Source organism: Oncorhynchus mykiss, chromosome 1 (assembly GCF_057628025.1).
Source record: "Oncorhynchus mykiss isolate SJ-2025 chromosome 1, ASM5762802v1, whole genome shotgun sequence".
Taxonomy (NCBI): Eukaryota; Metazoa; Chordata; class Actinopteri; order Salmoniformes; family Salmonidae; genus Oncorhynchus; species Oncorhynchus mykiss.
This window is the reverse complement of record NC_143022.1, coordinates 32646589-32668723: the sequence shown is the minus strand read 5'-3', so window position 1 is coordinate 32668723 and position 22135 is coordinate 32646589. Positions and strand designations below refer to the sequence as shown.

Genomic DNA, 22135 nt, shown 5'->3' with positions numbered 1-22135 from the left:
TCATTTTGTCTGTCATAGTTGAAGTGTACCTATGATGACAATTACAGGCCTCTCTCATCTTTTTAAATGGGAACTTGCACAATTGGTGGTTGACTAAATACTTTTTTGCCCCACTGTATAGCGAAATTAGGTGCTGCTGAAAAGCAAACTCCACGGACAGCGCAGGGATGCTGATCCACACCACAGAGCTGCCTAAAACATAAACACTAGACTTACTTAAAGGATTTAGAGAGTCAAAATAGAAAGGGAGTGGAGGATCTCACAGAAAGGGAAAAAATACAGGAGCCAAGAAAATGGCGGGTCAGACAGGCAAAACACAGAGAGACTGAGAGCAGGAACGACTTGGGTCAAACGTTTAAGGTAGCCTTCTACAAACTTCCCACACTAAGTTGAGTAAATTTTGGCCCATTCCTCCTGACAGACCAAGTGTAACTGAGTCAGGTTTGTTGGACTTCTTGCTCGCACACGCTTTTTCAGTTTTGTCCACACATTTTCTATAGGATTGAGGTCAGGGCTTTGTGATGGCCACTCCAATACCATGACATTGTTGCCCTTAAGCCATTTTGTCACAACTTTAGAAGTATACTTGGAGTCATTGTCCATTTGGAAGACCCATTTGCGACCAAGCAGATGTCTCGAGATGTTGCTTCAATATATCCACATAATTTTCCTGCCTCATGATGCCATCTATTTTGTGAAGTGCACCAGTCCCTCCTGCAGCAAAGCACCCCCACAACAGGATGCTGCTACCCCCGTGCTTCACGGTTGGGAGGGTGTTCTTCAGCTTGCAAGCCCCCGCCCCCTTTTCCTCCAAACACAACGGTGGTCATTCTGGCCAAACAACGATATTTTTGTTTCATCAGACCAGAGGGCATTTCTCCAAAAGTACGATCTTTGTCCCCATGTGCAGTTGCAAACCGCAGTCTGGCTTTTCTATGGCGGTTTTGGAGCACTGGCTTCTTCCTTGCTGAGTGGCCTTTCAGGTTATGTTGATATAGGACTCGTTTGACTGTGAATATAGATACTTTTGTACCTGTTTCCTCCAGCATCTTCACAAGGTCCTTTGCTGTTGTTCTGGGATTGATTTGCACTTTTCGCACCAAAGTATGTTCATCTCTAGGAGACAGAACGCATCTCCTTCCAGAGCAGTATGATGGCTGCGTGGTCCCATGGTGTTTATACCTGAGTACTATTGTTTGTACAGATGAACGTGGTACCTTCAGGCATTTGGAAATTGCTCCCAGGGATGAATCAGACTTGTGGAGGTCTACAAGGTCTTGGCTAATTTCTTTTGATTTTCCAATGATGTCAAGCAAAGAGGCACTGAGTTTGAAGGTAGGCCTCCACAGGTACACCTCCAATTTACTCAAATTATGTCAATTAGCCTATCAGAAGCTTCTAAAGCCATGCCATTATTTTCTGGAATATTCCAAGCCGTTTAAAGGCACAGTCAACTTAGTGTATGTAAACTTCTGACCCATTGGAATTGTGATACAGTGAAATAATCTGTCTGTAAACAATTGTTGGAAAAATGACTTGTGTCATGCACAAACCGACATGTCCTAACCGACTTGCCAAAACTATAGTGTGTTAACAAGAGTGGTAGAAAAATGTGTTTTAATGACTCCAACCTAAGTGTATGTAAACTTCCGACATCAACTGTATATACTGGAGGCACCAAAACCGAGTCAGTGTGCAGGGGTACAGGCTAGTTGAGGTAATCTGTACATGTAGGTGGGGGCGAAGTGACTATGGGTGGGTTACAAACAAACAGCGAGTAGCAGCAGTATACAAGAAGGTGGGGGGGGGGGGGGGGGGGGGGGGTCAATGTAAATTGTCCAGTGGTGAGTTTTATGAATTGTTCAGCAGTCTAATGGAATGGGGGTAGAAGCTGTTGAGGAGCCTCCTGGTCCTAGACTGCTGTGCGGTAGCAGAGACAACAGTCTACAACTTGGGTGGTTGGAGTCTCTGACAATTGTATGGGCTTTCCTCAGACACTGCCTATTATATAGGTCCTGGTTGGCAGGAAGCTTGGCCCCAGTAATGTACTGGGCCATTCGCACTACACTCTGTAGTGCCTTACAGTCAGATGCCGAGCAGTTGCCATACCAGGCGGTGATGCAACCGGTCAGAATGCTCACGATGGTGCAGCTGTAGAACATTTTGAGGATCTGGGGGCCCATGCCAAATATTTTCAGTCTCCTGAGGGGGAAAAGCTTTTGTCGTTTCCAATTCACGACTATCTTGGTATGTTTGGACCATGATAGTTAGTTGGTGATGTGGACACCAAGGAACTTGAAACTCTTGACCCACTCCACTACAGCCCCGTTGATGTTATTGTGGGCCTGTAAGGCCCGCCTTTTCCTGTAGTCCACGATCAGCTCCTTTGTCTTGCTCACATTGAGGGAGAGGTTGTTGTCTGACCTCCTCCCTATAGGCAGTCTCATCGTTGTTGGTATCAGGCCTAACACTGTTGTGTCATCAGCAAACTTAATGATTGTGTTGGAGTTGTGTTTGGCCACACAGCCGTGGGTGAACAGGGAATACAGGAGGGGACTAAGTACACACCCGAGGGGCCCCAGTGTTGCGTGGGGGACGTGTTGTTGCCTACTTTTACCACCTGGGGTAGGCCCGTCAGGAAGTCCAGGATCCAGTTGCAGGGGGATGTGTTTAGTCCCAGAGTCCTTAGCATAGTGATGAGCTTTGTGGGCACTAGGGTGTTGAACGCTGAGCTGTTGCCGATGAACAACATTCTCACATAGGTGATAAAGGGCACGGTGGAGGGGGATTGAGGTATGCGAATTGGAGTGGGTCTAGGGTGTCTGGGAGGATGCTGTTGATGTGAGCTATGACCAGCCTTTCAAAGCATTCCATGGCTACCGACGTGAGTGCCACGGGGAGGTAATCATTTAGGCAGGTTACCGTCGCTTCCTTGGGCACAGGGACTATGGTGGTCTGCTTGAAACATGGAGGTATTACAGACTCGGTCAGGGAGAGGTTGAAAATGTCAGTGAAGACAGTTGGTCCGTGCATGCTTCGAGTACACATCCTGGTAATCCATCTGGCCTAGCAGCTTTGTGAATGTTGACCTGTTTAAAGGTTTCGTTCACATCGGCTACCGACAGCGTTATCACACAGTCATCCAGAGCAGCTGGTGCTCTCGTGCATGCTTCAGTGTTGCTTGCCTCGAAGCAAGCATAAAAAGCATTGTAGCTCACCTGGTAGGCTTGCGTCACTGGGCAGCTCGCGTCTGGGTTTCCCTTCGTAGTCCGTAATAGTTTTTAAGCCCTGCCACATCCGACGAGCATCAGAGTCAGTGTATTAGGATTCAATCTTAATCCTGTATTGACACTTTGCTTGTTCGATGGTTCGTCTCAGGGCATAGCGGGATTTCTTATAAGTGTCCGGATTAGTTTCCCTCTCCTTGAAAGTGGCAGCTCTAGCCTTTAGCTCGATGTGGATGTTGCCTGTAATCCATGGCTTCTGGTTGGGATATGTACATACAGTCACTGTGGGGACGACGTCATTAATGCACTTATTAATGAATCCGATGACTGAGGTGGTGTATTCCTCAATGCCATTGGATGAATCCCGGAACATATTCCAGTCTGTGCTAGCAAAACAGTCCTGTAGAGTAGCAGCTGCATCATCTGACCACTTCCGTATTGAGCGAGTCACTGGTACATTCTGCTTTAGTTTTTGCTTGTAAGCAGGAATCAGGACGATTTAATTGTGGTCAGATTTGTCAAATGTAGGGCGGGGGAGAGCTTTGTATGCATCTCTGTTTGTGGAGAAAAGGTGGTCTAGGATTTTTTACCCCTTGTTGAACTTGTGACATGCTGGTAAAAATTAGGTAAAACTGATTTACCTTCTTGAGTGTAGGGGGCAGTATTTTCGTTTTTGGCTAAAAAACGTACCCATTTGAAACTACCTATTTCTCAGGCCCAGAAACTAGAATATGCATATAATTGTCAGATTAGGATACAAAAAAACACTCTAAAGTTTCCAAAACTGTCAAAATATTGTCTGTGAGTATAACAGAACTGATATTGCAGGCGAAAACCTGAGGAAAATCCAACAAGGAAGTGCTGTTTTTCAGTGCTGTTTTTCAGTCCCAGATGCTAAAATATGCATATTATTATTAGTATTGGATAGAAAACACTCTGAAGTTTCTAAAACTGTTTGAATGATTTATGAGATTAACAGAACTCATGTGGCAGGCAAAAACCTGAGAAAAAAATCAAACAGGAAGTGGGAAATCTGAGGTTTGTAGTTTTTAAACTCAGCCCCTATTGAAGATACAGTGGGATATTGGTCATCTTGCACTTCCTATGGCTTCCACTATATGTCAAACGTCTTTAGAACATTGTTTCAGGCTTCTACTATGAAGGGGGGCTGAATGAGAGGGGAATGAGTCAGAAGTCTGCCAGCAGCCACAAGCTCAGTCACGCGCATTCACATGAGAGGTAGCTTTTGTTCCATTGCTTTTCTACAGACAATGGAATTCTCTGGTTGGAACATTATTGAACATTTATGATAAAAACATCCTAAAGATTGATTCTATACATAGTTTGATATGGTTCTAAGACAAGTTATATAACCCTTTGGAATTTTCGTCCGACTTTTCCGCTGGAAGTTTCACGCGCGCTTCGATTTGTTTACCAAACGCCCTAACAAAAGGAGATATATGGACATAAATGATGAACTTTATCGGACAAATCAAACATTTATTGTGGAACTGGGATTCCTGGGAGTGCATTCTGATGAAGATCATCAAAGGTAAGTGAATATTTATAATGCTATTTCTGACTAATGTTGACTGCGCAACATGGCAGATATTTATTTTGGCTGGTTTGGGCTCTGTGAATTGATGTTGCTCTCTGCAAAATCACTACATGTTTTGGAACTACTGAACATAACATGCCAATGTAAAATGAGATTTTTGGATATAAATATGCACTTTATCGAACAAAACATACATGTATTGTGTAACATGAAGTCCTATGAGTGTCATCGGATTAATTTGATCTCTATTTGTGCTTTTTGTGACTCCTCTCTTTTGCTGGAAAAATGGCTGGGTTTTTCTGTGACCTAACAATCGTTTGTGGAGCTTTTGCTCTAAAGCATTTTTTAAATCAGACACTGTGGCTGGATTAACCTTGTGACTAGGGGGCAGTATTTTCATTTTGGATAAAAAACGTTCCCGTTTTAAACGGGATATTTTGTCACGACAAGATGCTCGACTATGCATATAATTGACAGCTTTGGATAGAAAACACTGACGTTTCCAAAACTGCAAAGATATTGTCTGTGAGTGCAACAGAACTGATGTTACAGGCGAAACCCAGATAAAAATCCAATCAGGAAGTGCCGCATTTTTTGAAAGCGCTTAATGGCAATGACTCCTTATATGGCTGTGAATGGGCTACGAATGAGCTTACGCTTTCCCCAAGGTGTCTACAGCATTGTGACGTCTTTTTACGCATTTCTGTTGAAGAATAGCCGTAAGGGACCACATTGAGCAAGTGGTCACATGATGGCTCCAGCAGAAAATCTTGAGTAAAGTACTGAGGTAGCCACTATTCCAATCGCTTCTAATGAGAAACCAATTGTCCCGACGGATATATTATCGAATAGATATGTGAAAAACCTTGAGGATGGATTCTAAACAACGTTTGCCATGTTTCTGTCGATATTATGGAGCTAATTTGGAAAAAAGTTTGGAGTTGTAGTGACCGCATTTTCCGGTCGATTTCTCAGCCAAACGTGAAGAACAAACGGGAGCTATTTTGCCTACAAAAATAATATTTTTGGAAAAAAGGAACATTTGCTATCTAACTGGGAGTCTCCTGAGTGAAAACATCTGAAGTTCTTCAAAGGTAAATTATTTAAATTGATTGCTTTTCTTATTTTCGTGAAAATGTTTTCTGCTGCTAGCAGAGCCTAGCATAGCATTATGCCATGATAAACTTACACAAATGCTTGTCTAGCGTTGGCTGTAAAGCATATTTTGAAAATCTGAGATGACAGTGTGATTAACAAAAGGCTAAGCTGTGTCTCAATATATTTCATTTGTGATTTTCATGAATAGGAAGATTTTCTAGGAACATTTATGTCCGCTGCGTTATGCTAATTAGTTTGAGGCGATGATCCGGGTTTGAGAGTCGCAAGAAGTTAACGAGACTTTTATCTTTAAAAAGGTGCCTAATACTCGTATGTTTGAGAAATTTGATTTATGAGATTTCTGTTGATTTGTATTTGGCGCCCTGCAATTTCATTGGCTGTTCGCGAGGGGTTCCGCTAGCGGAATGGGGTTAGTCCAGTCCTAGACAGGTTAATGTCCCGTTGGTAGGATAATGCTAATAGTAGGTCATCAATTTTATTTTCTGACGGTTGCACGTTAGCAAGGAGAATGGAAGGCAATGGGAGGGCGCCCAATCTGCGGCCTCTTTTCCGGTGTCTTTTCTTCATGCAAAAGGCATGGGTATGGGCATGTTCCAATGAAAGCAGTATATCCTTCTCGTCGGACTCGTTAAAGGAAAAAGTTTCTTCCAGTCCACGGTGAGTAATCGCTTTTCTGATGTCCAGAGGTTATTTTCAGTCTTAAGAGACGGTAGCAGCAACAATATGTACACAATAAGTAAAAAAATAAGTTACACAAAACGCAAACAAAAATTTTAATTGCGCAATTGGTAGGGAGAAAGTAAAACGTCAGCCATGTTCTTCGGCGCCATCTTCAGTGTACCATGTATGCAGTCTTTGTTCAAGGTATGACAAGCCATGTTTTTGTTTCCCTGGACACAGTTTCAAATGCTAATTATTTTGGATTTGTGGCACAAAACCAAAGCATTGATTGCTGTCAAACCTGGTCCATAGACTGCTTATATGGTAAGGAAACCAATATGTCATTTTGTAATTCAGATGAACTATCCCTTTAAGTAGGCATACACAATATTTTTCATGGCACGAGAATTGATATATACTGTTTTAACAACCGATGTAGTTTTGTGGATAGGTATGACAGTAGGATTTCATGTTTGTATAATGTTGCATGCATATTAAACTGGAAATCGAATACAATTATATATATATATATATATATATAAAAACATCTTTACAGACAACAAATCTATTGTGTTATGAAAGACACATTTTAGTCAATAGGCTTCATATTTTGGTCTTAATCTTATAATCTTAACCAATAACCTTCATTTTATTGTTCATATTAAATCAACCCATTTTATGGAATCTGAAATTATTTGTCACTAAAAATATTACTAATAAATTGATAACATTTGTTTGAAATAATCCCATGTTTGTCATTGGTTTCAGTACATTCTAGAAAGCCTGAACTGTCATCTAAAATATAGGTAACACCAGTGACAAAAAGGCAGCACAAGCTTTTTTTAATGTAATGTAGTGAAAATATACAATTATGTTAAGCTGTCATTTATGTTGATTTATAATGTTAAGATGTTAACTAATATCTGACTATACATTTACATTTAAAAAAATAATTACAATTTGTAAAAGTTGGCTGTTCAGAAAGCCACTATTTTCATAGAATGACCCAGTTACCAAGCAACAAGATATGCCAAATAAACATCTAAAAACCACGTGAGGGCAATAAATCAGATTTGTCCATTCAGACAGAAATCGCATGGCCAGGAATCAGATTTGTATCTGGCTTCAAACCACCCAATTCCATTTGAGAACATATTACAATCAGATATGCAAAAAAAATGATTTGAGTCACTTCAAACTGCCAATGTAAACAAGGCTTTATATACTTACGCAGAAAGACTCAGATGTAATCGCTGCCAAATGGGCTTAGACTAAGTATTGACTCAGGGGTGTGGATACTTATGTAAATTAGATACGTCTATTTTATTTTCAATACATTTGCAAAAATGTATAAAAACATGTTTTTGCTTTGTCATTACGGGGTATCATGTGTAGATGGGTGAGAAATCAATTTTATAAATGTGAATTGAGGCTGAAACAACAAAATGTGGAATACTTTGTGTGATATTTCTGCATATTTATTTCCTAGCATATGCAAATCTCTTGCATCTCAAATCTCTTTTGATATGTTGCCTTATAAAGACATAGGGCTTGCCTATAGGTGCACCACAGAGAAATCACATTCCATATGCCTTCTTAGAGCTCATAATGCAATATTTGAACAATGTTTCCTGCTTTGACAGGCACTGTTTGACCTCTCACCTCTTCTGGGTCTGCGGTGGCGGCTGCCAGGCGACCTTGGTGGGCTAACTGGCTGTAGTCTACAGTCACCTGAGAGGCCAGGCCACCCAGCTCCTCTGGACATGTCACTGACTTAGTCATCTGTAGACAGTCAGAACAAGGCCATAACATGACATGTTAGAGTTTTGATAATAAGGATAATATAAAAATAAGGACACATTACATATTCAGGGAGTAGTTGTTTGTGCTCACCATCTCCTGAGTTGTGATGGCGATGGCCTTGGAGTATTTCACCATGGTGGTCTGGTAATCCACAAAGGATCCTTCTGGTTCAGGGGGAGTGCCCTCATTCAACTGCAGAGGGAAAACCATGAGTCATTTAATATATTAACTTTAGCTACCTATTATTGTACATAATCTACACATATGAATACCAACCATGCATGTACCACGCATTTGAATAAATATTTTATTTATTCAATGAACTCTATGCATAAATATGTTGCAGAATGCAGATATCCACAAAAGGCCGGATGATGTGTTAGTTTCAATGCAGAAGTAGAAACGGAATTCACTGGGGTGGAAACATGTAGAGACCAACATCTGATAGAAGCAATCAGGCAATCAAATATAATTCATTATTAGGAGCGCCATCATCAAGACTGACAGATCACAGTGGATGGAGGGTGACAGCCAGTGGATTAGTGACAGTTGTCAGCTCTGAGGTCTGGAGCTGACACTTCCCATCCCTCTCACTAATGAATGTCAGTTAGAGGGGCATGTTGTTCTGCCTGCCCACCGTGGAGGAAACATCTTAAAGCAGTAGGAGGAAAGGTGTTAACAGCAGAGTTCTACTCCTGAGCTGTCTGGGGCCACAGTACACACGTGTACACGCATGCATGCACATATACAGTGGTTCTTCCTTTAAAAGTGTTGCGCTTATGCTGCGACAGTTTGTGGCAGATTGTGGTAAATAGCGCCATTCTGGCAACAATGCCTGACACTTAAAATTCTGTGGCACCCCGCAAGTTGTGCTGCAGTACGCCACGACTTTTAAAGGAAGAACCACTGTACACACACACACACACAACTACACAGTACGACACCCCCAGCTGTATAGTGTACCAGCCCCCACTCACCCTGCCCATGGCCTCAGCAATAGCCTCCACCATGCCTCCCACCATGCCGCCTTCGCTGGCCGCCTCATTCAGTGTCACCATGATGTCGTCCACAGCCTCCTTCATCAGCTGGACAGCCTCTGCTATGGCGTCGTGGGTGTGGGCTGCCTGGACACGCAGTAAACACACCAGACCATCGTGAAACTCAAAGATCTTCATCATATCAATATACATGGCGATGCACACGACAATAAACAAGATATATTGTAGAATAAGGTGCACAGAAATCCATACTAATTTAGTACTGCTCCATTGCTCCAACATGGCTTTGTGCCCAGTAACATTACCTTAGGATTTCCACCTCCCTCCTTGGCTGCGTAGAGCATCTGCAGGGCAGACTCTGACAGGGTCTTAGTCTGGTCCAAGATGTTCATCTGCTGCTGTTGGTCCATGATCTTAGAAGCCAGGCCAACAGACGCCACAATCAGTGGCTCAAAGTAGCTGGCCAGCTGGGTCACCTGGGAGAGGCAGTATCATGTAACAGTATAAGACACAGATTGGATAATTGGTGGATCTAGGAAACAGGAATTTCTCCCTATAGGGCAGTGGTCACCAACCGGTCGATCGCGATCTTCAAGGAATTCCTAGTCGATCACCAAACATTTCTGTAGAAATGTCAACGATAAAGGCTGTAATAAAGGCTTGTGTATTTTATTCGTGTTGTGCTGTTGTCGGTAGGTGCACTTGATTCAGAAGCCCTGCCAACCGGGTAAGCAAAATGTTCCCATTTTGAACCATTTCATTTGTCTGAAAAGTCAAACTCCGCCTGTGGAAAAATCGAGTGTCCCTACTGCGCTGGCCAATCAGATAACTCAAATCAAATCACTGTGCCTACAGAGCTTCCATGACCCCGGCCACAGTAAAGTTTGATACTAGCCTACATAAGATTGAATAACTTTTAAAACCATGACTGCATAGAGACTGTCAAAGAATACAGCAAAGAGCTGTTGTTTTTATAAGTGAGTTCATGTCGAAGTTTTTATTCAACACTATTACAAAATATAAAACGTGCTTCTACCTACTTCCACGCGCTGCAATGAATGAGTAGCCAAGTGTATCGATAGCCCTGCCCTTTTATTATTAGCAGCTTGTCGTGTCTATTTTAATTTTGAGGAATATTTCACTTTCTCTAGCCACAGGAACAACATAAATGTGTGCATGAAGCAGATGCGGTGCTACTCGAGTTTCACCATCAGGTGGAAGATGGTATTTCCTCTCTCTGGTCAGTCTCACCAGGGGAAAGGAAGTAGAGACTCTGCTGCGCTCTCCCTCCTTCTGCTGAGACTAACAACTGGGAACTTGTAAATCTCCAACTTCTGACTACAGTGTGTTCAAGACAACTGGGAACTCAGGAAAAAACTAGATCTGCCAGGATTTTGGGGGGCATTGGCATCCATCTCAGAATTCCAAGTCAGAAACTCTGGCATCTTTCCAGACCTCCGGCTTTCAGACCTGAAGATCACCGACATCATTATTTGACTTAGTTCCCCCCAGAGTTCCCAGTTGTCTTGAAAGCACCATGACCATCAGATGCTGGTACCATCAGTCCAGTAAAATAAGAAAGAAAATGATTTGCTAATTATTTAAATGTATGCTTGCAAGTGCTATACCGACTGATCTATTTTGTAATCAAAGCTTGAGTTTTGAAATAGAATATGGTCTGAGAGGAACAATATTGGCAGGCAAGGCATATAGCCAACATGCTGTGATAATATATTAGGCATACTGCACAAACCTCATTCCTACAGAACTATTTTTATTAGGTTCATGTGAAAGTGATCTTAACTTAGAAAAGGTTGCTATAGGGGAATTGTCGTAGCTGAGTACCTTGTGTCCCAGCTGGGCAGCTTCACCCCTGGCTGCAGTATTGATGGGATCGATGAGATGTCCAATCTCCTGCACCGACGATGTCAACTGTTCTTGCAAAGCCTAGGGGAGTGGCAAATAATTATGTGTGGAAACTGAAAATGGAAGCTCAAGAAACCAATTATATTGACCATTCGAACTTACTTCTAAAGAGATGTCATCCCTGCATCCCTGTAGGCTCTGTCCGACAGCAGCTAGAGAAGCCTGCTCGATGTCCCGGATACACTTGTTGATGTTATCAATGGAGTAGTCACACTCCCTCTGCCCTGGTGCCTTGTCCCTAACAGTATCATGATACATAGGAACAAGGCAGTACTTTTACAAGCAGGTTATGAATGCAGCATCACAGTTAGGGTTGCAAAGTGAGGGTATATTACTGGAAACCAGTAAAGTACCAGAATATTGGAACAGTATCTTTCAAGGATTTTATGTAAGTTATCACAAGACATCTAGTGGCCCTTTTGGGAACTTCAGATTATCACAGGTGTCTGTAATTATCTCTGGCCCCCTGTGTGGCGTTATCACATGTAAAATATATGAAACAATTAAATAAGATATCAAAATAAATAAAAATATGACAACGGTGTAAAACATTATCCTAAATATAAACCAACTTAGTGAATACCATTGGTGTTAAATAGGAGGGTTTCAGCATGAAATAACCTTTATTTTTTTTAAACATTTTTTTTTACACACCTTTATTTGTTTTACTATGTCAATATGTATTTGTTGTCAATGTTTCTGCGTCAAACTGGTGGCAGTAGTTGGAAGAGTTGCAGAATTAATTGCAATAAATACCAATGTTGATTAGATGCCTTTTCATTAATTAGGCTATTTACTCTTGAACCATATGGTCTATCTACTAGAAACTCATTGACAATTTGGACACAGATATAAAAAAAAAATGTAAACTATATATGAATAAATTTTTAAAAAAGTTATTCAAGTATAAATGACCAAAGTTACCATAGATGTTCAGTTACTTATCAAAATAACCAAAGATATATTAAATTAACGATAGCTTTGCAACCCTAATCATGATACATATGTGACCCGTTTCAGGAAACTAGGCGTATGTCATGGGTCAACACTTCACACGAGAGCCATTTGAACGTAATCCAAATGCGCTTTTTGGTCAGAAATGCCTTCTGGAACATGTGAACTTCCATGTGCCTTAATAACAAACTTGTTAAATTACGAGCCTTGTTGGTTTAGCAACAGAAAAAACAGCAACCATCCCGCTAGCCATGATTGGCTAATGAGTGGGCTGGACATACCGAGAGATGAGTTTGGATTGGTCTCTCATATAGCATGCTTCTATTTGAGCAAGTTAGTATTTGTAGGTAATCCTGTCTAACGCCGCTTAAAAAATATATATTGCCCATAGAACTGCATTAGTGTTGCTCTCCACTTTCTGGAGGACCGAGTTTTGAAATCAGTGGAATTAGAGTATGATATCTTAGGAGATGGAGAAAACACCTGAAAACACATTACATCTTCAAACTAGCTAGCTAGCTAACGTTGAACCTGGATGGTTAGCTACCTGCAGATTCATGCAAGGTAGTAGCATCACAAGTTGTGATTATGGCTACATGTCTTAACAAAAGACTCCACTATGCAAGTGTCCATTTTAATAGAATTTCACTGTGACAACTGTTAGCCAGTTAGCTTGGGTGCTTGACTGCTGTTATTAAGACAGAACGCTTGGATCAACCCTTAAAGAGATTGGTGGAGCTAAAGCTGAAGAGGGTGTGAACGATGCTGAATGGGTGTAGACAAAGAAGAGCTCTCCAGTAGGTACCAAAACATTCAAAGGCCATTTTCTCAAAAGTGAGGTTTACAAGTTAACTTCTTCGATATAGGGGGCGCTCTTTTAATTTTTGGATGAAAAACGTTCCCGTTTTAAACAAGATATTTTGTCACGAAAAGATGCTCGACTATGCATATAATTGACAGCTTTGGAAAGAAAACACTGACGTTTCCAAAACTGCAAAGATATTGTCTGTGAGTGCCACAGAACTGATGTTACAGAAAAAACCCAGATAAAAATACAATCAGGAAGTGCTGCATTTTTTGAAACCGCCTCATGGCAATGACTCCTTATATGGCTGTGGAGGAGCTAGGAGTCAGCTTACCTTTTCCACGTTTTCCCCAAGGTGTCTGCAGCATTGTGACGTATTTGTAGGCATATCATTGGAAGATTGACCATAAGAGGCTACATTTACCAGGTGGTCGCTTGGTGTCCTCCGTCGCAATTATTGCGTAATCTCCAGCTGCAGTATTTTTCCGTTTGCCTCTGATGAGAAACCGACTGCCAGGAATTATTTTTCATCTAATAGAATTGTGAAAAACACCTTGAGGATTGATTCTAAACAACGTTTGCCACGTTTCTGTCGATATTATGGAGCTAATTTGGAAAAAAGTTTGGCGTTGTAAGTGACTGCATTTTCATTTTTTTTTCTTAGCCAAACGTGATGAACAAAACGGAGCTATTTCTCTTACACAAATAATATTTTGGAAAAAATGAACATTTGCTATCTAACTGAGAGTCTCGTCATTGAAAACATCCAAAGTTCTTCAAAGGTAAATTATTTTATTTGAATGCTTTTCTTCTTTTGGGAAAATGTTGCCTGCTGAATGCTAGGCTTAATGCTATGCTAGGCTATCAATACTCTTACACAAATGCTTGTGTAGCTTTGGTTAAAGCATATTTTGAAAATCTGAGATGACATTGTTGTTAACAAAAGGCTAAGCTTGTGTTTCAATATATTTATTTCATTTAATTTGCGATTTTCATGAATAGGAAACGTTGCGTTATGGTAATGAGCTTGAGGCTATGATTATGCTCCCGGATACGGGATTGCTCGACGCTAGAGGTTAATCAACTTTCAAAGCAGAATTACTTTCTCATTGTTCCTCAAATGCAGTGTTTGATATACCATTTTTTAGCTCTGTGTCTCTGTTTTTATCCAATGTAAAAAACACAATTTCAAATGTTGCTACATAAGACCGAATCAAGGCATATGAACAAGGCAGTACTTCTACAAGTAGGTTATCAATGCAGTTTTACAGGACCTCAAAGAAGGGAAATCATGTAGCGCATTCAAGAGCTCCTGGACTTTCTCCACATTTTGCTACATGAAAGCCTTATTCTAAAATGGATTAGATCTGTGCCTTGACACAATCATGTCTCGGAGCTCTACGGACAATTCCTTTGACCTCATGGCATGGTTTTTGATCTAACATGCATTCAACTGTGGGACCTTATATAGACGGGTGTGTGCCTTTCCAAATCATGTACAATCAATTGAATTGACCGCAGGTGGACTCCAACCAAGTTGTAGAAACATTTCTGGGATGATCAATGGAAACAGGATGCACCTGAGCTCAAATTTGAGTCTCATAGCAAAGGGTCTGAATAATGAAATATGTTATGTTTTTTTATTTTTAATACATTTACAAAATGTAACAATGTGGAAAAAGTCAAGGGGTCTGAATACTTTACAAATGCACTGTATACTACAGTAGGTGCATGGTCTCTAGAGGTTGACCAGATGCTAAATGTGCTGGAGCTGAGGGGCAATTTACTGTCTGTGTGTGTGTGAGATAATGAGGAAAGAATCCTCAATTCATAACAGCAGGAGGGACTTTCTCAGTATAAGAAAGCCTTGTAAGCAGCACCAGCAGCACAGCAGATCCTCCACGGAACTCTGCCTATTCATCTTTATAATGCCCTAGAGCGTTCCTCTTCATAATACATGGGAGGTGGAAACCCAGCCACCATAAATGACCATGACAACGCACTGCTCAGTCGAACCGACACTTACCCAGAGTTAGCTGAACTCCCCCCTTGGCCTCAACATAATAATATCCAGAGCACCATAGTTTATTACCAGAGGGGTCAGTGCTGACCTGATGGAGGTGATGAGGCTCTTGATGGAGTCGGAGACGGTGCGGGAGTGCCCAGCCAGGATGGACCAGGTGGGCGGGTCTTTGGGGTTGATGATGAGTGAGCGGGCAGTCTCCAGGAGCAGGGTGGAGCTGTCCAGCATGGAGCGGGCTGAACGCACGATGGGCTCCTGGGCTGCCGAGCCCTGGACATGGAAGAGAGGGTGGGAGGGGAGGACAGTTGAGTTGATAGAAGATCTTTAACCTGTGGTGTTCTAACTAACAGAACAGCTCAATAGCAACACACTACACAGCTGTCCCTGATCTCTTATTATTCAGCCCAACTTCTGATGGATCAAAGGTGTAATCAGAGCCGCGTATCACAGGGGGGATGAGATTAGAGATCCAGCTTTACACAGAGACGCAGAGGCACACCTTCAGTCTTTAAGATGCCAGCCAAAGCCTCCCTCGACAATTAGATTAACAAGCTGAAGATTAGAGCAGCTGTGCTGCGAGAGAGCGGTTAAACACTGCCCTCCAACATATTAAAGTCATAAAGCTTTCAGGGCTGTGTGAGGACTCTTTCTGCTAGACTAACATAAAATACACAACATTTCTCCTTGAGCCACATCAAATAAACTAGAGAGAAATGGTATATCAAACCAATTCCCCAAGCTTTCCTGGAGAAAAAACTCTGTGCTGGCTCTATATTTGAGGTTCTATTTCAAGAGGCTTGAATGCCGTAGTTACCAATGTATTCATGGATACTGTAGGGGTAGCTTTGCCGTTTCATATATGAGAAATCAGACAAATAAAACAAATGTGACAATATATGCTAAAGAAACCTCGTAGGAGAACAAAAAAATGTCCTCTGAGCAAGAACTGCATTTTCATTTACATTGAAGAGCTTACATACAGATCCCTTGACTTTTTACACATTTTGTTAAGTTACAGCCTTATTCTAAAAATAATTGTTTTTTCCCCTCATCAAAATACACACAATACCCCATAACGACAAAGCAAAAACACATTTTTAGAAATGTTTGCAAATTGATTTTAAAAAATAACAAAAATATCACATTTACGTAAGTATTCAGACCCTTCACTCAGTGCTTTGTTGAAGCACCTTTGGTAGCGATTACAGCCTCAAGTCTTCTTGGGTATGACGCTGCAAGCTTGGCACACCTGTATTTGGGGAGTTTCTCCCATTCTTCTCGGTAGATCCTCTCAAGCTCTGCACAGCTATTTTCAGGTCTCTCCAGAGCTCTACACCTTCCTGACTATTGCTCCTCCCCCAATTGCTCCCTTTGGCCAGGCAGCCAGCTCTACGAACTTCCATTCATGAATGGAGCCCACTGTGTTCTTGGGGACCTTCAATGCTGCAGAAATGTTTTGGTACCCTTCCCCAGATCTGTGCCTCGACACAATCCTGTCACGAAGCTCTACAGACAATTCCTTCGACCTCATGGCTTGGTTTTTTATTTAGAGGTATGTGTCTTTCCAAATCATGTCACCACAGGTGGACTCCAATCAAGTTGTAGAAACATCTCAAGGATGATCAATGGAAACAGGATGCACCTGAGCTCAATTTCGAGTCGCACAGCAAAGGGTCTGAATACTTATGTATTTGTATTTATTATGGATCCCCCAATGTAAATAAGGTATTTCTGTTTTTTATTTTTAATACATTTGCAAAAATGTCTAAATACCTATTTTTGCTTTGTCATTATGGGGCATTGTGTGTAGATTAATGAGGAAAATGTTTATTTAATCCATTTTAGAATAAGGCTGTAACGCAACACAATGTGGAAAAAGTAAAGGGGTCTGAATACTTTCCGAATGCACTGCTGTATCGTACAATACAAAAGTCACCCCCTGAACAAGCAGCTATACGAACCTCATTGCTGATCTGTGCAGGGATACTAGCAAACTCTGGGTTGGAGGCAAACGTGGATAGATTCTCTACAGCCTCGATGAGTGGAGTTGTAGCAACACGGCACCTGTCTCTGTTCTCCTCTGAGAAGTTACCATCCAAGGCCTGGAAGAAAATAACAGGACATGCCCTAAGTCCCCCATACTCAACTGGTGGACCGGATCCGGACTCAGAAAGGGGTCAATACGGGACGCAGGTCCGGAAACAAATAAAAATAATTGAAAAATAATAATTATGTACTAGGTCAGGCTTTGACCCCGGTATCATATAAACACACATAAGTCATGGAAGAAAGGGTAGAATTGCAGGAAATTAGCTTTAAATGAGCAAAATGTTCTCTCTGCCAACAAGAGGGGTGTGAACAGTTTGGGGTCACATGGGTTACGAGGTGGTGGTTTGTTACTATGCCGATAAATGTAATTACCCATCTGGACCTTTGCCACCTAGGACATTTGTGTCACCGGACATTCTCAAATAGTACTTGAGTACCCCTGCCCTAAGCCAACACCCCAATGCAGATACATCATTAGTAATGAAGAAATATGTCTGTATTGTGTAACTTTTTTAATTAGAAACAGAGAACATGAATTAATCTAGTGTTGCTGAAGGTACAAAGGACAATAATCCCATTTATGAGTGGACCATGGCAGAGAGCACACATACCTTTATAGTTTTGACAAGGTTGGCTGTGGTGTTTGCAACTTCTTTGGCAGACTGAACAAAGTGTCTCCTGGCCACAGGGTTGGATGTCTTGGACGAGGCCAGGCGGCAGGCATTGCAAAGAGCTGAGGTATGCTTGGCTACAATTGTTGCTGCGGACAGAACCTAACAAACAGCCAAACACACAAACAAATGACAAACAAAGCAGTAGAAACATGGGACATTTCTCTAAAGAGGCATATGTTGAGAAGACGTTTGATGTTACGTTGATGTTCAAATTTACCAAGTAACATTTCGTATAATAGACTAAATACGTCAACAAATGTCCCTGTATGTGTCCCACTACATCGGTCTTCTCACCTGAGAAGGGCTGCTGGCAGGGTCCACCAGGTTTTGACAGGCCATCTGAATAGCTTGGTTGGCCCGGGCAAACTGGATGGGATCCACCAGCCCCTCATGACCCGATTGGCTGTTTGGATCAGACACACCCACCAGGTAGGATGCCTGCAGTGTGGAGAGAAGGAGAAAGCGAAAAGAGGAATGCCACATAGCTTTAGTTTCTGTTAAGGATAAATATTCTGTTATTAAACATGAACAGAGGGTGAGAGGAATGCTCATGGCTTAGTTTCTGCTTTAGAGAGACAGCTAGCTGCTGTTATTAAACATGAACAGCGGGTGAGAGGAATGCTCATGGCTTAGTTTCTGCTTTAGAGAGACAGCTAGCTGCTGTTATTAAACATGAACAGCGGGTGAGAGGAATGCTCATGGCTTAGTTTCTGCTTTAGAGAGACAGCTAGCTGCTGTTATTAAACATGAACAGCGGGTGAGAGGAATGCTCATGGCTTAGTTTCTGCTTTAGAAACAGCTAGCTGCTGTTATTAAACATGAACAGCGGGTGAGAGGAATGCTCATGGCTTAGTTTCTGCTTTAGAAACAGCTAGCTGCTGTTATTAAACATGAACGGAGGTTTAGAGCTGATAGAGACTGTTGGTTGTGTGCCAGACCCAGTTCCAGGACTGATAGCAGGAAGGAGTGGGAGGGAGGCTGGAAGTTCCAGGCAGTATGTCAGTGCTAGGTTGGGATCTCACCTGTCCAGCCGCCTCCGTCAACCCACACAGGGCCTTGGACGCTACTCCCACGCAATGCCCAAACGCTGGCACATCACCCGTCTTACAGTGCTGGGAAATCCCCGCCATAGACTCTCCAAGAACCTGTACATGGAGAAATGGAAATAAACTGTAAGATTACTGCAATTTAAAGTCTATGGTGCATGTGATTGTTTTGTAAGGCTTTACCTTTGAGTTCTCCATGACACTCTCGATGCAGTCAAAGTAGGAGAGCTCACTGACAGGCTCACTGGGGTTGTCCAGCAATCCTCTCACAGCCTGTACACAGAGGGAGAGGGGCTCAACAATAAGGACAGCACAGACTACTTTACCAATCTGATACCCACAGTGATGGGGCAGTAAAATGTGTGCTATATGAAAAACAAGCCCAACTGTTTTTAATCTGACTGTTTTGAAGCCATGTTAATCTTTAACTTATAGTCATTACTTGGAAAAGAAACCACAGATCTGTTAGTTACATAACAGTATCATTAGTGTTACTCAAGGGGTAGAAATTAATGGGGACTGTCATTAAATGTTGAGCAGGCTCTGTTGATGGATGGATAAAGACAGAGACAGGTAACAATTTTCAGAGCGGGTGAAGAGGAGGGGACGTGGGCTGAAGGCACAGAGGAAGTAAATGACTTGGTCATTATTTCCCATAGAGACAGAGCACTGCTGTGCATACAATAATGTCCACACAGAAACCCACAGCAACATGCATCTCATTCAGACATTAAATATCATCCCATTTCATCCATTCTGAATGATATGTACTGGTAAAACATTTACATCAAAACCCTTTAATATGTCGAGACTGAAATAAACATTATCTAGCCTGAACATAAAAAGGTCTGTGTAGTGTTTGGTAAAAAGGCTACCTCCAGTTCTCTTAGAGCGTTGTCACACTCCTTCTGGCCCGGTGCCTGCTGGGTACACAGTGTGATGAGCTGGTTAATACTCTCTGTCACCGTTCTGAAACACAAGGGCAGCAGCATAGGGCTTTTTAGCTCTCACATCTCTTTCCACATGTACACACAGCACACACTCTCAGCCCTTTACTTTACACAAGCATTGGCAGAGCCCATTGCCCCGATCTCCCTGTGACAATCTAACACTGCACAGGAGTGTCGAGGCCACGCTCAGCCTCAGTGATCACAGACAAGCTCCAGCCATGGCTTCCATCCATCTGTCTAATTAAAGAGAGGGAATTCAGTCAGGCTAAAATCCCAGTGCGGCCAGCTGCCTGCCATGTCTCCAGCAGGAGGGATTCTACCATACTATCTCTGTCTATCTCTCAGCCTAGCAGCATGCTGTGAGGGGGGCCATACAACCACAGTCACAGCAGAGATGTTGTAGTACTTTGATTGGAAACTGGATCAGAATGGCTCTGAATATTGAGTATGTTTTTTGTTCTAACTAGCTAACTATAGCCACTCCTTACACTCTTATTTTGTGCAAACGTAGACCGTCCTTATACTCACGAGCTTGTGACATCCTTACACAATGCCATTCAACTCCATATTGAGTGGCCTCACCTTGCAGCAGCAGCTAACAGGTTCTTGGCGTTAGCTGCTCCAGGATCCACTGACAGGGACTTGGCTGCCAGAAGGAGCTTGCTGGATGCCATGGAGATGTTCTTCAGGTTGCCAATCACTTCGATTTGGTCCTCTTGGCACTACAAAGACAACATCACAATACAACTCAGCTGTTCCTTCAAGAAAAATGTTGACATTTTTTTCGAGACACCTCTTTCCAGGAAAATGAAACTGTACTTATTGCCACACAGTCACACTGTCTATGCTCTCGAATGGCCTATGAAATTGACATCAAGTGAACCGTTTTCCCCACCTCTGACAGCCAATTCCCTTTCAACCGGATTAAGGCCTGTGTGTCATGCTACATCAACTGCACTCTCACACGATCTATCCAAATGAATTAGCAAAATAACTAGAACAAGATCATCAAAGATCTCCTTACGTCTGACCGTGTTAGTGCTCTCGGGGATAATCATGTACCTAAGTGAATTAGATGAAAAGGTCTAATTAACAAATATATCTAAATAGCTTAAGTGCTCAAGTGACAGAAAAAAATGAAATCACTCAACATTTGACTACCTCAGAGGCATTTTCATTTTATCCTATTTAACCTAAACTGTCTACCAACCGTATAATCAGGCATCGTAACATTTATCCACATTCATTTCACAGGGAGACGAATCAGATATATGGGGCTGTTGGGATCTTCTACAGTTAATGATACCTACTTGAGTGTGTCCGGCCATCTCAATGCCAGTGTCCAAGAACTCGTCAAAGTCCTCGCTAAATTTCCCAGAAGCCATGGCCAGCTGGCTGCTGGTACCCCGGGAGGAGTGGACCACGTCCCCTGCGGAGTGGTTGAGCTCAGCTGCAGTATGGTTTAGCTCACTCTGAGCCTCCTGGAAGGACTTACTGCATGTAGGGAGCTGGAGACACAGAAGAGAAACACAACTGTAGGGGAGTTGCAGCGATGTGACATGACTGTCACTACCAATTGGATATCACAAAATATTTGTTTACGTTTTAAAAATAAATAAACGTGATTGTGTTTGAGGGGTTGGGTTAAATGCGGAACACACATTTTGGTTGAATGCATTCAGTTGTGAATATATATTTCCACAATATGAGGTTGGAAGGAAAGAGGAAAGCCCATAAAATTGTTAGAGACTCCAGTCGCCCAAGTCATAGACTGTTTTCTCTGCTACCGCATGACAAGCGGCTCCGGAGCGCCAAGTCTAGGACCAAAAGGCTCCTTAACAGCTTCTACCCCCAAGCCATAAGACTGCTGAACAATTAATCAAATGGCCACCGGACTATTACATTGACCCCTACACTCCATTTGTTTTGTACACTGCTGCTTCTTGCTGTTTATTATCTATGCATAGTCACTTCACCCCTACCTACATCTACAAGTGACCTCAACTAACCTGTACCCCCGCACACTGACTCAGTACCCATACCCTCTGTATATAGTCTCGTTATGTTATTGTGTTACTTTTTTATCATCATTTACTTTAGTTTATTTGGTAAATAGTTTCTTAACTCTTTCTTGAACTGCACTGTTGGTTAAGGGCTTGTAAGTAAGCATTTCACGGTAAGGTCTACACTTGTTGTATTCGGCGCATGTGACAAATAAAGTTTGATTTGAATAACACTGTGAAATTGTGAAAAATATGATAATGCCCTTTTAGTTTAAGAGCATTTGAAAAGACCGCTTGACATTTACGTTTGTTTTGCTGGGATGGTGTTTTGGCCTGCCTG

At 42.1% G+C, this 22135-nt stretch overlaps 1 protein-coding gene across 4 annotated transcripts in view; it reads right to left on the bottom strand.

Moving 5' to 3' along the window:
• The window catches only part of LOC110520933 (talin-2), a 153824-nt gene that overhangs the window by 17317 nt on the left and 114372 nt on the right, over positions 1–22135 (bottom strand). For all 4 annotated transcript variants that reach the window (XM_036975472.2, XM_090226693.1, XM_090226736.1 and 1 more), the window contains 15 exons: positions 21103–21300; positions 20375–20514; positions 19718–19811; positions 19026–19115; positions 18819–18941; positions 18091–18234; positions 17734–17895; positions 17035–17175; positions 15162–15343; positions 11394–11529; positions 11211–11312; positions 9671–9841; positions 9345–9491; positions 8458–8559; positions 8227–8346 (listed from right to left, as the gene is read on the bottom strand). In XM_036975472.2, the coding sequence (XP_036831367.2) occupies positions 8227–8346; positions 8458–8559; positions 9345–9491; positions 9671–9841; positions 11211–11312; positions 11394–11529; positions 15162–15343; positions 17035–17175; positions 17734–17895; positions 18091–18234; positions 18819–18941; positions 19026–19115; positions 19718–19811; positions 20375–20514; positions 21103–21300 (2052 nt within the window). The remainder of the gene's footprint in view (positions 1–8226; positions 8347–8457; positions 8560–9344; positions 9492–9670; positions 9842–11210; positions 11313–11393; positions 11530–15161; positions 15344–17034; positions 17176–17733; positions 17896–18090; positions 18235–18818; positions 18942–19025; positions 19116–19717; positions 19812–20374; positions 20515–21102; positions 21301–22135) is intronic.